This window comes from Halyomorpha halys, unplaced genomic scaffold (assembly GCF_000696795.3).
Source record: "Halyomorpha halys isolate HHAL.00 unplaced genomic scaffold, Hhal_1.1 Scaffold229.1, whole genome shotgun sequence".
Taxonomy (NCBI): domain Eukaryota; kingdom Metazoa; phylum Arthropoda; class Insecta; order Hemiptera; family Pentatomidae; genus Halyomorpha; species Halyomorpha halys.
In genome coordinates, this window is record NW_027111154.1 from 281,788 (window position 1) to 298,014 (window position 16,227).

At 37.3% G+C, this 16,227-nt stretch overlaps 1 protein-coding gene across 1 annotated transcript in view; it reads right to left on the reverse strand.

Moving 5' to 3' along the window:
* Positions 1 to 16,227, reverse strand: part of f (forked) — a gene marked incomplete in the record, with an annotated part of 203,433 nt that overhangs the window by 94,533 nt on the left and 92,673 nt on the right. The window contains 1 exon segment of the mRNA XM_067049240.1: positions 5,240 to 5,422. Within this exon segment, the coding sequence (XP_066905341.1) occupies positions 5,240 to 5,422 (183 nt within the window).

Genomic DNA, 16,227 nt, shown 5'->3' on the forward strand with positions numbered 1-16,227 from the left:
TTAATAAGGGATTCGTTTTCAATCCCCTTACATGGAATTCATTCCAATGCTCTGGGGGAGGAGGGTAGTAGAAATGTTAACAAAATATGAAATATATTTTTTTTTTTAAGAAAAGGTGAAAATTTGGCAATGATTTTGATCAGCTTGTGGTGCTGATCTCCAAGGAATTTAGCGAGAACTGCGGCTGTGGGCTATACCAAGAGATGAACAGCTCAAATTGTTTATCTTCACTATAATCGCTAAGGTGAGGTTATTTCCAAAAATAAAATAAAATGTTGGACTATGGAGGAGATGCGCTAGTGGTTTCACTTCCCATTGCTGAGTTATGTTAGCCAGCCTACTATGTCATTGCATAACCGCCCTCTGGAGGTGAATTTCATAGTTCCGCACGTCTCCGGAAGGGATGTGATCTTCATTTTTTTAAACCGCTGCCTTAGTTCCGTGACTGACCGCTGAGAGCGGTAACTTTAAAATGGATTTATCGAACTAAAGCCATGATAGCACTTGCTGTTTGAGGGGCTTTTGGTTTGATTTATATTTAACCAATGACCTTTTCAAGATCTACATTGCACAAATGAAATTAAATGTTATTTCATTTCAATGATTTTAAAAATAAAACATAAACTGAATGTAGGATAAGATTTGATCATACAAGTGCCCCCCCCACTAGATGAGAGATAAGGATTAATAAAGAGCTGATCTAACGAATCCCTTTCTCCTTTCCCAATATCCTTCCCGATATCTGGAGCGTTAACATTAATCACTCTCAAATATGTGCCTCATGTTAAATATCAAATTCGATGCAGCTTTCTTTCAAAATCTAAACGAAGTGTGTTTTCTAATTGACAGCACAATACACCATTTAGGTTTCTTCTGCTTGTAGCAAAGTTGCCACAGTTACAGTTCACCTTCCACAAAAGATGTGATAATTGATATAATTTAGCTGAGGGAGGAAAATTTCAAGCTGTAAAATGTTTTGTTTTTTATTCAAAATTTAAAAGTCTAAAAACTAAACAAAATATATTAAAAAAAAATTAAACTAAATGTATTGAATTGTCATTTAAATATGATATATCATCTAAAAAGAGTATTTTTATTATAGTACAAATATCTAAGGACACCTGTGGGATGGGGATATTTTGCCAGTTAAAGAAAGACCCTTTAGAAATATCTACTAAAGGGAACTTGAAAAGGAAAAAATTAATTTTTGGAGGGATTAAGTGCAACAGTATAACTATGAATGTTTAAGGACATTATTATTATGCACATTATTGTTATCCGAAACAAAAATAATTTACATATAATAAAAAATATGATTTACCATGTAATCCTATGTGTAATCTTACAATGTGAAACCCCCAAGACTGAAGTGAGCTGGGCATGTCGCAAGATTAATGGTGACTTACGCGCTAAAAATTATTGTTTGGGAATGTGGGGGGAACTAGAGCTTGGCAGCTCAAGGCAACCACAACGTGAACCCTCCCCGTGATTAGAATAGGTTGCTTACCTCTAGGCTACTCCCTCCTCTCCCTCAATAATATAGAAATGCCCAGAAAGAGAACCATAAAAAATTAAATGAAAAAGTGCCCGATTTAGTACCCATGCATCGAAGCCTTTACAGTTTCAGGTAAAACACAAACAAAGCACTAAGAACTAATACATTATAGTCTTTCAGCAGCTGATATTTAATTTTCTTATTTGTTCTAAGGCCGTGAAATAATGATTTTAAAATATATATATTATTAAAAATAATAGACCTAAGTTAGAAATATTTATAAAATAATCAGTAGCCCGTCTATTATTGGTAACACTGTGTGGTCATATCGACATTGAACCGTCGAGTTTATCCAGCCTTATCATTATGTTTGTATATTTATTTTAACATAATTAGTTTGAAAAATTGTTTTTATCGACAACTGAACAGTATCCTCAGGACAAACAGCTAAAGCCTACCTACAGTAAGGATAGAGAGGACTGCAGTAGACTCGGCAGGGTGATCGAACCCTACACCCACCCTAATCCGATAGAGATGTGTAGTATACATGAGCTTTGTTGTACCGAAATTAGCCTTCGATGGATAGGTAAATAGAAGAAAAGTAGACTTTGGAAGTGAAAAGGACCTCCCTGCAGGACACTCCGTGTGAACGTCCTGTGACAATGTCCTCAAGGCCGGCCATTGTGCTCTTCCAGGACAAAGGATGGTCCTCCAGGGCGTAGCCCCCTAACGTCATAGCGGTCATCATCTCCTTTCCCAATATATAGATGCATATTTGCTAATAGCAGCTTAATATATAAAGTATATTCATCATACTCGATGGTGGAGGTGTTGTTTCAAATCACAATCATCTTACTAGGATACGTAGTAACTACAAGGCTCTGCGGACCCCAAGGTTGGATGTCGATATGTTGACCCATCGTCGCCTCCAAGCCACATCATCATTTCGGAACGCGCCTCGTTGGTTTATCTGTCGCTTCACTAAAGAAGATAGTACCCCGTCCACTGTTCACAGTGGCCACTGGCTGGACCAAGTGGGTAGCGCTTTATTTTCTTAATAACAACTTTGGATAAAAAAAAAAAAAAAACGCTAGTTCAAGTTATTAATTTATTTAATATTTGAAAAAAAACTACAAAATTTACTAGAGGATTTTTTAATTTCTGATTAGTTCAATCATGAATTAGTTCTCTAGAGTCTCTTCAACATGTGCGATAAACAGCTGAATGTGTCTTAAAGCAATCCTACTTCTCAGCTTGTACTTCGTTTTAATTTTTGGACTGCTAGAGTTAACGGGCTCAGTAGATTAAAGATGGCGCTGGTCTAATCAACTGCTGAAGGGACTGTTGTTTTATAACTTTATAACGAGTCCTGTGACTTCTGAAAGTACATGTAAAGATTGTGAACTTAACAGCTAAACAAACAATATGCTCATTTATTGATTGAACAACTTGGTCACTGCTGAAAAAAAAAATGCATGAGAAAAACAAAGTTTAGATCTACTTGCATATTTCACTAACTATTGACTACTTCACCATACTATTTCACTAACCGCTATTGACTACAGTTTTTTCTTTACTGTTGTCCTACTGACTGGCTCAGCTAGTAAGCATATCACACAGTCTTTGCTGCAATCAATAGAATACGTCAAATAAAACTTTCTTTGTAAAATTTGCCTAAAAAATCAATAATTTAACAAAATCAGCGATGTGTTATTATGCTTTAAAACGATAGTTGCAAGATTCTGAGACCTATATTTGTTTTTGCACATAAAAGGTTGATTTTTGACTAAAACTTGGAACATTGACTGTTGGTGCACTAAACTAAATATTTTAAATAACCAGTATTGTGAAAGTATTGTTTTTTTTCTCCATTGAATTTCTATATGTCTATATTATTTTCATTGAAAAAACATAAGTATTTTTAACTAGATAATTTATAAGTTTAGACTGATGGAATTTTAAAGATAAGCTGAAAACAAAGGTGACGCAATGGATACAATAGATGTCGTCCTTGCTTACCGGACAATATCTGAGCCTCCTGGAATGCCTCTCCTCCCACCTCGCCTCCACCACGTACAGCTGTCTCTTGTTCCTCGACCTCAGGCCCAACAGGGAATAGAAACGGCTCTTCCTGCCGTCGGAGCAGGAGTAGCAGAAGAACCACATCGTCGACCAGGGCTCTTCGGTGCTCGGCATGTCAGGTAACCGGGGCGTTCTGGAGTGATCGCCGATTTACAACATCAAAGGATATCCTACCCCCGCTCGATTCTCTATTCCTCTCTTAATTACCCCAACAGCGCCTATGTTATGTTGTGTTCAACGTAATAGCTTTGCGCAAGCCCATTAACCGCAAAGTCGAATGGTTTGTACTTTCTTTAAATATTTTGCACTTAGTTGAGTAGTTATGATTGCTTATTTAATCTGATAATGAATCATTTTAGTAAGTTGTTGTATGAAACACCCGTATTCACTCAAGTAGGTCAATATTTTCTTTTTTAACTTTGATTTAACATAAACGATATGATGTAACTGGCAAGCCAGACGGTGAGTATCAGCCTATAGCAACTCCTACTTGAAAATTTCATTTTAGGAGGTTTTTTGTTTTGTTTTTTATCTTAGGAAATGACTTTTTAATCGGTAGTCTGCGGACAACTGCTGGCCAGATCCTTGGAAGTAGACTGCAGGGTGGTTCTCGAGCAAATATTTTTGTGTCATTTACATTTTCTGAGATTTTAGTGTCAATTTAACATTTTAAGATAAATACATTATAAAATGTCCCCAAAGGTCTTTTTCAAGCGCTCTAATTTTCAGGAGCGGGACCTACACTTTGCCTCAAGTCAAGGTATGGACCGCAGGTGGCTCATGTTTGGCTTAGGAGTCCTAGGGCTCTGATTTCACTTCGTGTTTAAAAATGTTCAATTATATGCGAATATATCTAATGAGGGCAGGCGAGAGGGGAATATGGGAATATATCTAATGAGAGCAGGCGAGAGGGGAATGCTGTAACGAGGGTGGATAAAGCAGAATAGTCCCGGTGTTTTACAAACTTTTTGACATTCTTTGGTCCGTCCTCCAAATATTAATTGTTCAGGTTGGGTACGTCTAGTGTAAGAGTCGATCGATGAGCTAACTTGTTCTCTGCAGCTTGGAGGTTATTTCTATTGGTTGTGGCTTAGCACTCGAATGGTGACATTACCTCTCTTCTATAAAAATGCCCACTGTAATTATTTATTTTGTTTCGGTACGCACTTTAGTATTATTACCCTTGTTTTCTAAATAATTCAAGTGAATTTCTCTCTATCCATATTGCCGGCAGTAGCACATTGAAGAAGAGACTTCCCTTGGAAAGCAAGAGAAAGCCAGGGTAGGATGCGCTGGATCCTCTAGTGAAATTAGGGCTGTACTCTGTAATTAAGGCGAGGACAGGTGGCGCGGTCTGCTGGAGAAGACTTAGCTGGCTTCTTCTCTTTATGTTTATGTACCTGTCATAGTAAGCGATAATCCTCACAATAAATATGTAGTTTGAAGAAAAAAACAAGGTTGTGGTGTTTCATTTCAGTTTTTTTCTGAATGGATGTATACTTAATATCTTTTCAAACTAAAAGACTAACCTTCCCTCACAATTGGTCTAAGATGTATAATGTATTCCTTTGGGTAAGAAGTCATATAAATAAGTGTGATAACGTTAAATTGACAATGCTAAAAGTACCAAGAGTGATATAAATATATATAAAGTTTTGCTACCTGCATCTGCTGGTTCTCCGCGGCGTCGTTGATGGGGCTCTTGCCGTAGTTGTCCTGGAGGACGGCCGCACCGTGCCGCAGCAGCCAGCTCACGCAGTCTACGTGCCCCCTCGACGCGGCGAAGTGCAGCGGGGTCGCACCGTCTCCGTCCCGCAGGTTTGGGTCCACTCCCTGGTCCTCCACCTGAGGGTATATAACTAATTAATAAGTTTATCTAGCGGCGCCGCGACACTCCAAGCGCACGCCAGAACTGCCTACGGGGCCGCGACACTCCAAGCGCACGCCAGAACTGCCTACGGGGCCGCGACACTCCAAGCGCACGCCAGAACTGCCTACGGGGCCGCGACACTCCAAGCGCATGTCACAGCGACACTCCAAGCGCACGCCAGAACTGCCTACGGGGCCGCGACACTCCAAGCGCACGCCAGAACTGCCTACGGGGCCGCGACACTCCAAGCGCATGTCACAACACTCCAAGCGCATGCCACAACTCCCTCAAGCCAATGCTACTTTCGCAAATTATTAGAAATAAAAATAAGAAAATCAAACATATCAAGAATAAACTAGCAAATAGGCAGTCCATTCCAGTTTTTACTTATCACTGGTTTTCTTCTTTTGCTATTCAACCGATCAAGGAATAATTGTCCTGTGAAGGTCGTGTAGCTCGATAAGGATGCTGGAAAATATTCTTAGCTCAAGAAGGGTTCCGTCAAACAACCGTTGGCTTACTTGATTATATTTTATCTTAGAAAGGTAACTTAAGGCCGTTAAAGCCCACACGGTCGGGAATATCGTCACCATTCGTTCTGGTTCTACAGAATGAGAACTCAATCCATGTAGGGGTTAAAAAAAAGTAAATAAAAGGTCAGAAAATAAATTCATCAGATTCCCGTCGTTACACCAGAAATTAGATACTAATATTATAAGAGATAACACCCTTTATTCTATAGAAAATTACCTTATAGCCATTATTACCTTATTGCCATTGTTACCTTATTGCCATTGTTACCTTATAGCCATTGTTACCTTATAGCCAATTGTTACCTTATAGCTAATTGCTACCTTATAGCCATTGTTACCTTATAGCCATTGTTACCTTATAGCTAATTGTTACCTTATAATTATTATTACCTTATAAGCATTATTACCTTACAGGTATTATTTTTCAAGAGGCTATGTAAATGTTTAAATTTAACATTAGTTTTGCTAAATCACAACTTATTTATAAATAAATAGAAGATTACGACAAACTATGGAAACAATAGAGATTTTAACACACTATTAATGAATTATTAATAGAAATAATTTGTTAAAAATAAATAATGGAATAAAAAAAACAAATGGAAAAATGACTAAAATAGAGGTATGCCAATTAACCAATAATGATTATAATAGTAAGAGGTATGCCAATTCACTAATAATGACTATAATAGTGAGAGGTATGCTAATTCACCAATAATGACTATAATAGTAAGAGGTATGCCAATTCACTAATAATGACTATAATAGTAAGAGGTATGCCATTTCACCAATAATGACTATAGTAGTAAGAGGTATGCCATTTCACCAATAATGACTATAATAGTAAGAGGTATGCCAATTCACCAATAATGACTATAATAGTAAGAGGTATGCCAAATCATCTATAAATATTTTTGAGTATTTTTCAATGAACCAAATAAATTATATACAAGTAAATAATTAACCGTTGAAGTAGACCTGCGCCAACCAGGGGTTAGAAGATGAAGAGGTTGCTGCCGATATACTAGCCAGGCATCAAACTGGGCAGTAGCGCCGAATAGGATAGTATAAATAATTAAGAGATAACGAATGCTATGTAAGTTTTTTTTTAGAATAAACACCCGAAGATGGGCCATGTAACAAAATAAATTATTTATTCAGAATATTTGAATTACGGAGGTAATTTCTTTCTTCGCAGAAAGAAATAACATACACATATACACATGTACATGGGCGTAGGGTTTCGCCAAGGGGGGAGCAGACGTCAGCCCATTACACACACACAAACGTACGTCCTTACATACACATACATATATTTCATTTTGAAACGTTGGGTAAAAGAAGGATATCTAATTCCGCATTGCATGAAATGCCATTTTATTTCTACTTCATAAAATTCAATCATTACTTTTTAAATTTGTATTAGCTATAATCATAATAAATTATTTCTAAATGAAACGGTTGGATTTAAATCGTCAACAAGTTCACCAATGGCTCGCACAGTGATAATATAAGACAGTTTTGCATTTCTTATCTCTGATGATATATTGGACGCCACCATCTTTTCCCACCACCATTGGCTTCTTGATCATGTTTACAGGAGGAAACCGTATGTATTAATGTATTAAAGTAGTTTACTATTTTCTTTCTTTCTTTTTTTTTTTCTTGGTATAAATAATAATAATAATAAAATAAAACCTATGGGAACCTTTCCTCTGCCCATGACTATGAAAGAATATGATAGTTAATAAAAGGAGAAAACGGTTTTTGCACCCATGGGTAAGGCCGGGTGGTTTATTAGAAACATCCAGAGCGATCCTACTTCGTTGTACAAGGCTTAATTATCTCTTGTTAAACCGTTGTAATCTAGGCAGGAAATAAGTTTATAATTGTTTTTCACACTTCTACAATCGCTTAAATTGGAATTTTCAGAGTAACAAAAAAAAAATTAAAATTTAAGTACTTCTAATTTTCAGATTTTCCTTTGACTTACATATATGTGAAATGCAAAGTAAGGTGAAGTATGGTTTTTCTAAATATTTGCTTTGAAATTTACGAGCATTAATTTCGTATCAAAGCAAGGTGGTATCTCTGATGATTTGTTGGACGCCACCATCTTTCCCTGTCCTTATTTTTCTAAGTAGCAGGTTTCCAAAAAGAAGACATGTATCAAATAAGTCCACTATTTACACTAGGGGTCCCAAACTTGTATGGGGGAGCCGCACTCCCTTCTGCCTACGCCCATGTATGTATGTATGTATATATATATATATATATATATGTGTGTATGTGTATGTGTATGTATGTATGTATGTAAGTTAAGTATTGGCGAAAGGAAACTGTCAAAAAAGAGAATAAGGAGTAAGATCTAACACGCTTGAACTGCTGTAACATACTGGCTTTATTGGGTTCAGTACATCTTTTTATATACATTCCATGTATCTTTGATCATTGATCTTCTCAGTCAGCTGACATCAAAGTAACAGCTGACTCCGACCGTAACACCTCCCCACCAGTTTACAAACAATTCTCGTTAACTAATACTATACAATGTAATAACATTGAAAACAAAAACAATAATGAAAAACTATTTGCAATAAAAAAAATTCCTATATACATATCATTTTAAAAATTCATAAGATCCCTTAAATATACACTAAATACATAATTTAAACCTAATAATAAAATTTAAACAAACATTTCATACAGTACATGAACAAGCTAGAATGAAAAAAGATAATATTTACAAAAATCAAAAACATGGAATGAAAAATACGATACTTACAAAAATCAATAACAATCTTAAAACAATAAATAGAATAAATATCAAAATTTTCTGTAGTCTAATCTAATATTCAATATGGACAGTTCTCCTCTTTTTGGGTTGTCTAATGCTTTCTATTGTAACAATATTGTATTCCCTTATTATTATCACCATGAATGGATGCTCGTATCGCGGTATCTCTTTACCCCTGTTAGACCCCAACTTCCTTTATACGATCGCCCATATTTTGATTGCTCCCATCCTTTCTGTGACCTTTAAATTTCCCCGAGTTACCCTCCTGGATTTTTCCTTTTCCATTCTTCTCCGGGCCTTTCCCATAACTTTCTTCGAGCAACATGGTTGTTTATTTCTTCTCCGTCTGCTGCCGTGCCCTTATAGTCCCGCCGGTGTCCTCGAAGCCCAAAGAGGATTTCAAATGGTGAAAACCTCGAAACTGCATGTATGGAATGATTGAATGCCATAATAGCCTTAGGCATTGCCATGTCCGGTTCCAGTCACTGGTCAGCATGATATAGTCGAAGATGGTCACTCATGAAGCCGCTCTATGCCTCCTCTGCTCTTGGTGTGTTGAGATGCCATATTACGTCAAGGTCCTTCATTTCTGTCCGAATCATGGCATTGTCGAATTCTCTACCTGAATCTGAAGAGATGCGCCCCGGAACCCCGTAAAATTGAAACCACATTCGGAGAACTGACAGCACTGTTAATAAAGTTATTTTATTATTTCATTTCACTGCTTCTGACGACTTTTCCTGCACCTGGTGCGCCATTGCCGCCCTACTGAAGAGATCATAGTTATCCATTTATATCCTCTCCATGTGAAAGTGTCGACCTTTGAGCGGTGCATCTGGGATAAGTGTCTCCTCTTTTCTGCCTTTTTGTGATCTGTCATACGTTTTGCGTTGACAAACTTCGCAGTTTCCTATGACTTCTGTGATTTTCTTCTTCATCCCCCACCAAAAGTATCTTCTCTTTAACGCTTGCAGGGTCTCTGAGATTCCGCGGTGATTCATTTAGCCCTGATGATACATGACAGTCGGCGTTCGTCTTCCCGAACGGTTTCCACCGGGTGCATCGGGCGAATGTCCTGTCCATTCCTATGTGTTCATCAAACCATAGCCGCTTAATCTTCTCTCAAACGGTTTCATTTCCCACGTACAGGTGACATTTTTTCGCAGGCTTAGAAGCATTATTCAACGTTCTACAGATCTGGTCGTTCTTCACGCCTGCCTGCGATCAAATCGTCGTGATATTGCTCCTCCCATACTTGCTGCATTCAACTTTGAGCCAGAGGTCCTCGTCTTCAATATAATCTGCCGCCTCTTGTCGTTTATTATGTCCTCCAGTTCCTCCATATCTACTGGTCTTCCTTCCTCCGAGCTCTCATTAGACGGAAATTCCACCCTATCATCTCACTCCTCCACATTCTGTTCTTCTTCCTCTCGCGGTGTCCACTCCCGCAGGAATTGCCTAGATGGTTTTCCGGCCTCCTCTCCTACTGCACTCACAGTAATTGCTCGAGACAACCAATCGGCTATCACATTTTATTTCTATGTTATTGTGCTAGGAGCTCCTTCCAACGCGTAATCTTAGCCGAAGATTCCCACCCATTTCAGAGGCCTGTGGTCAGTGTGTACCCTAAATCTTCTACCAAACACATAAGGTCTAAAGTGATCAACTGTCCATACTATTAAGAGCTCTCGTTCCAACGCACTGTATCTGGTCTCTGTCTCTGTTGGGGCCCTACTGGCATATGCACCTGGGCGATCTCCCCCTTTACCATCCTGAGAGAATACCGCTTCCAATGCATACTCACTCGTATCTGTTGTGATAGTGAATTGTCGCGTGAAGTCTGGGAAAGCAAGCACCGGGTCCTGCTTCAGCTTCTCCATGCACCGCCATTTCTGGCACAAATCTCCGGTAATAATTTAATGTTCCCAGCTACCTCCGGACTCCCTTCACATCCCAAGGTACTGCCATCTTCCGTATAGCTGCAACTTTATCTGCGTCGGGTTTAACCCCTTCCCTGGAAATCGTGTGGCCCAAAAAAATTGTTTGTTCCTGCCCCAACGATGATTTCTCTTCCGTTAATTTGAGCCTAAATTGTCTGATTCTCTGGAATACGCTGTGTAAATGGTGCACATGTTCATCTTCGTTCTTACTGAACACTAGAAGATCATCCATATAAATCTGGCATACTGATTCGTCTATTCCCATAAAAAGCTCGCCCATCAGGCCCTGGAAGGTTATGGGAGCATTCTTGAGTCCAAGCGGCATCCTTGTAAATTCATAGTGGCCTCTCTCGAATGTGAATGCCGTCTTATATTGGTCCTTCGGGTGCATTTTGAATTCTGTTATAGCGTGCCAGGAGTTCTGCGGCATACTGCCCACTTGACGGTCTCGGTTTTTTCGTTTCTCTGAATATTATGAATATATCTTACTCTGGGGCCCACCTGCCTCCTCCGAATGCCTTTTTTAATCTTTCTTTGATGACCCTCCAGGGGGTCTCTTCATCTGCCTGAATCTGATTTAAGATACTTCTTTTTATTCGGCAGACTACTGCTGCTTTCAGTGCTTTTGCATCCTCGCTGTCTCGTAAATCCTCCGTCATCTTCACTTCTATTCGGCCCATTAGGCGATCGCCCCCTTTTAAAAATGATTTAATTCTTCGGTCTCACCAGTGAATTTTTCTAGTTTTTGCAAACCTGGGCGGTTGCCGTTAATGTTTAATGAGGTTGCCGGTTGACCTTAATCCATTCTAGCGTCGTGGCATGAAATTGCGCTAATGAGACTTCTGGCAATGGCTGCTGCTAAAGTTTGGTTGACTGCAACTTGTGGTTGGATGTTTTGGTTCATATTCTTCAGGTTCAGAACTGCTCTTCTCACTATTCCGTTACTGATTCAAAGAGAAGAATGAAAAAAAAATTTTCTTTTAGACTGAAAATTACTCCGGTATCTAGTTCCGGGGTTTCAGCACCAGTTGAGTATCGGCGAAAGCCAAATGTCAAAAAAGAGAAGAAGGAATAAGATGTAACACGTGTGAACTGCTGTAACATACTGGCTTTATTGTATTCGGTACATCTCTTTATTCGTGAGCTCAGCTGATCTCCTCAGTCAGCTGACTCAGACCGTAACTTACTATATGATATTTTCTGATTTCTTTCTTTCACTATTCAAAATTTTCTTTCATCATCTAAAATATAAAAAAGAAAAGAATAAATTAAATCAATATTTTATCAGATTAGTGTGTTTGCAAGATGGCACCTCCTTGTGCTAATGTTTATGGTTTAATATGATCATTTAGGTATTAACCTTAAATTGGCCCATCTTTAATCTGCTAATTTAGATATAACCTTAAGTTTACTCATTTTTTAAGTTGATTAGATTTGATTCTACTCTTAGGTACGCTTACACTCTTACTTAATAAAGAAATTTCACTCTAAGGTACGCTTACACTCATAAACAATAAAGAAAGTCCACTCTTAGGTACGCTTACACTCTTACACAATAAAGAAATTCCACTCTAAGGTACGCTTACTCTATTTCACAATAATGAAATTCCACTCTAAGGTACGCTTACTCTATTTCACAATAATGAAATTCCACTCTTAGGTACGCTTACACTCTTACACAATCGAGAGATTCTACTCTTAGGTAAGTTCTTATATTGAGGTTATTTTTTTAAAATACTAAAACAACAAAATTCTACCTAACAAATACAATAACCCTTGCTAGAGCGTGTGAGATAACCTGACGTTAGAAAAGCTCTTTCTTATTTACCCAACCCAACAAGCGTTTATTCAAATTTAATTTCTCGTTTTATGAGTAAAATTTTATTCTCTTGAGTTATTTTATACTTAATTTTATTTATTTATTTATTGATATTTACAACTGTATAAAAAAATAAAACAAGTAAATTTGATCATAATGGCATAATGATATGATACAGGATGTAGAGAAACTACCCAGTAGTAGAACTCTAAAAACAGTTTACAATATAAGGTCACGAGGCCATCTTCTTTTCAGGCGCCTCGGAGGATTGCCAGGAATGGAAGAGGAAGCAAGGTTAGAAACTTGTGGGTTTGGGTGGTTAGGGACTTTATTATGAAAGGAATAATATCGGGTTCGGGCTAGATCGGTTACATAGAGAACATTTAGGTCTTTATGGATTGTTTTATTATGCTTAATTTAATGCCGAATATGAATTTGATGATAAGTAAAAAAAACTTTTATGAATGGTGATGAAGATTTTTCTTCTAGTCTTCTTTTTTCTACTTTTTTTAATTTTTTAATTATTTTAGCAATAATTATTGTTATTACAAAGTAAATAATTGTGTTGTATAAATTTGGGGATGACTCAGGAATTGAAATATTTGACCGAAAACTATCTTTACGTAGTATAGTCAATTACTAAATCTAAGGATAACGTTGGAAGCGCGATAGTGTTTTGAAAACTCTTTTATAACATTTACTGATGAAATGATTCATTTTGCAATAATTGCGATTGAGGGTCGGCTTGGTTTTGGAAATAGATAAGCTGATTGGATCCCCTCTTCAATTCCAGATCCGGCCACAACTAAATGATAACGCTAAGGTAAGTTGTAAAGTATCTTTCTACCGGAAAAGAAACTCTATCTTTCACAACAGATTGAAATAATGAGAAAAAAGGGAAATGTTATCTATTTATATCTGTCTATCTTAAAGATGGATAAAATGTAATGCCTAAACACAGTTACTTCTTGAAGATGACAAATTCAAATGCATACTCAGCAAAGCTAAAGGAAAATTAATGATAACTGTAATATGGTCCTAAGTAGTATTTTTTGTATAAAAAACTTTAATATTAGTGCCAGAAGAGATATACAGAAGTGATATAGATAAGTGATATACATAAGTGATATACACAAAAACCCTATTGGACCCATTGGACTCATTAAGATTGTGTTTAACTTTAGTCGTCGACTTTTTAATATAAATATAAACCTTGGTGGAAGGACGGGACCTAATATATACACTCATTGCCCAGCTGTCGCCTTCTAAACTTATATAGGAGAAAATATTTAAGTGAATGTTTATTCACAAATAAAAGTGTAATCAATATCTTAAATGGTAAATATTAGAATAAGTTTTTTTTGTAAATGAAATGAACTTTGAAATATAGAGAGATTTTAATAACAGAGTTTCATTATATTAACTAAATTAAAACAATAAGATTGGGGATGGTTAATCCTTTGAGAATGTCCCTGCCAGGTGGTATTTTTCGTGAACGATATAATTAGGGAAATCTAGAAAAATAGTTATAGTGATAATTTCAAAGTTTTCAACTTTTAGCATTCTTGCTGTATATACACTCTTACTATATATGCAGAAAGAACCACCGATTATAAAAGGAAGTGATTTTTTTTATGATCTCACTCTACCGACAGATTTTTCCCCATTTGAGGGTACCCACTTTATGAGGCTGGGTGGGCTCCCAAACCTACAGTGTTGACTCACGACTACAGTAACCGAATGAATAATTTATCTATTATAGCCGGATTATAACCTGAGTCCTTGGAGATGGTAGCTAAACCAACTGAACGACCCAGCTACTCCTACTATATGCGTTATATTTATCGATTTCTAAATAGATTGAAAATGATAACATCACCTCGACTTCCAAGTCTATGCCAGGGTTGTCTGTTATCTGTCAATGTGTTTCAAAAACATCTTCGCTTCTACCTCCCGGAACGTGACTAAATCTAATTCTTCCTTCCAGCTAAGAGAGTTTCGATATCCTGCAGGACCCATTGAGTTGGATACTGAATTAACGACAGGACGACTTCCTCTCATCTTCTTTAGCCGAGATCCTGGACCATTCTTACATATCGAGGTAGAAAGTGGTACCGTTGGATGAGGAAACCGCAGATGGGCATTTGATGGCGTTTCTCCCTCCAGGTTGTAAACTTTTAGCTGAGGTTGGGCCTATTAAAAAGTGCTCCGAAAGTTCTATTGGTAGCTCCTTCCACGAGTTGCGCAACCGATGGATGGAATGCAAGTGAAAGTATAAATTTTATAGTAATAATATTTCGGGTATTTGTGGTTCTGTTATGAATGAGACGAAAATATACAAAATATCTACTTTAATAATTGCCAATGAATTGCAAGGTTCATAATATTGACAGAATAATAATTCATTATACTGAATACTAGGACAAATAATAACTATAGGATCATATCATCTCAGATTTTCTTTAAGTTCACTAAGACACAGTTGTTCTATTGGTATACTCTTAGAAAAATTGTCATAAATTGGTTGAAAAATATGGAACGACAAAGTTTTAGAGGACAGAAGCTATCCTAATTTAGTGAGATATAGGGGGTGGGTTTCATTTTACAGTACATTTTAGCCTCCTTCATACCATATACAACATGGTAATAGTTAGGATAAGATGTTTCAAAATATGATTAAATATTTAATTTAAATTTTTCGAAAAAGTACACATTTTAAAATTCTCAATTTCCTTCCTTGAATATGTAGTATTGTATTTTTTGGTGGTCACTTGAGGAATCGATCACCTATCTTAAAATGAATGAATATGCTAGTCCCAAAAAAACAAAACAAATTCTACAGCAGAGTCAAATTTAGACAAATACAAACAAAACTTGATTTTATTTTTATGAAATTGAGCTTGTTAAATGTACAAGATTTTTTGGAAGTAGAATATTTTGCATTTGAGTCCATTTAGCAGATTTCGGTCCACCCCTAAGGCCCCATATGACCGATTTCGGTCCAGCCTTAGGCCCCATATGACCGATTTCGGTCCACCCCTAAGGCCCCATATGACCGATTTCGGTCCACCCCTAAGGCCCCATATGACCGATTTCGGTCCAGCCTTAAGGCCCCATATGGCAGATTTTGGTCCACCCTTAAGGCCCCATATGGCAGATTTTGGTCCACCCTTAAGGCCCCATATGGCAGATTTCGGTCCACCCTTAAGGCCCCATATGGCAGATTTTGGTCCACCCTTAAGGCCCCATATGGCAGATTTTGGTCCACCCATAAGGCCCCATATGGCAGATTTCGGTCCACCCTTAAGGCCCCATATGGCAGATTTTGGTCCACCCTTAAGGCCCCGTTTAGCCGATTTAGGGAAGTCAAACCATAATTCTTAAAAAGAATATTATCTCTTTTACGGTGCAAAGTAATTGGAGTAATGGAATTGGAATAAAGTTGTGCAAGGGAGAATTAATTATTTTGAGTGATAGCATGTAATTCAGAAAAATAATATCAGTTAAATTTTTAAAAAATTAAAAATTATTTCGGTATGACTTATGTTTTTAAATTTGGACCGTTACCCCAGGTCGGGGAAGGTGGTGATTGAGTGTCGATGTATATTCAGTTATATTGTGTCTCAACTTCCTATTGAGTATCGATGTATATTCAGTTATATTGTGTCTCAACTTCCTATTGAGTATCGAT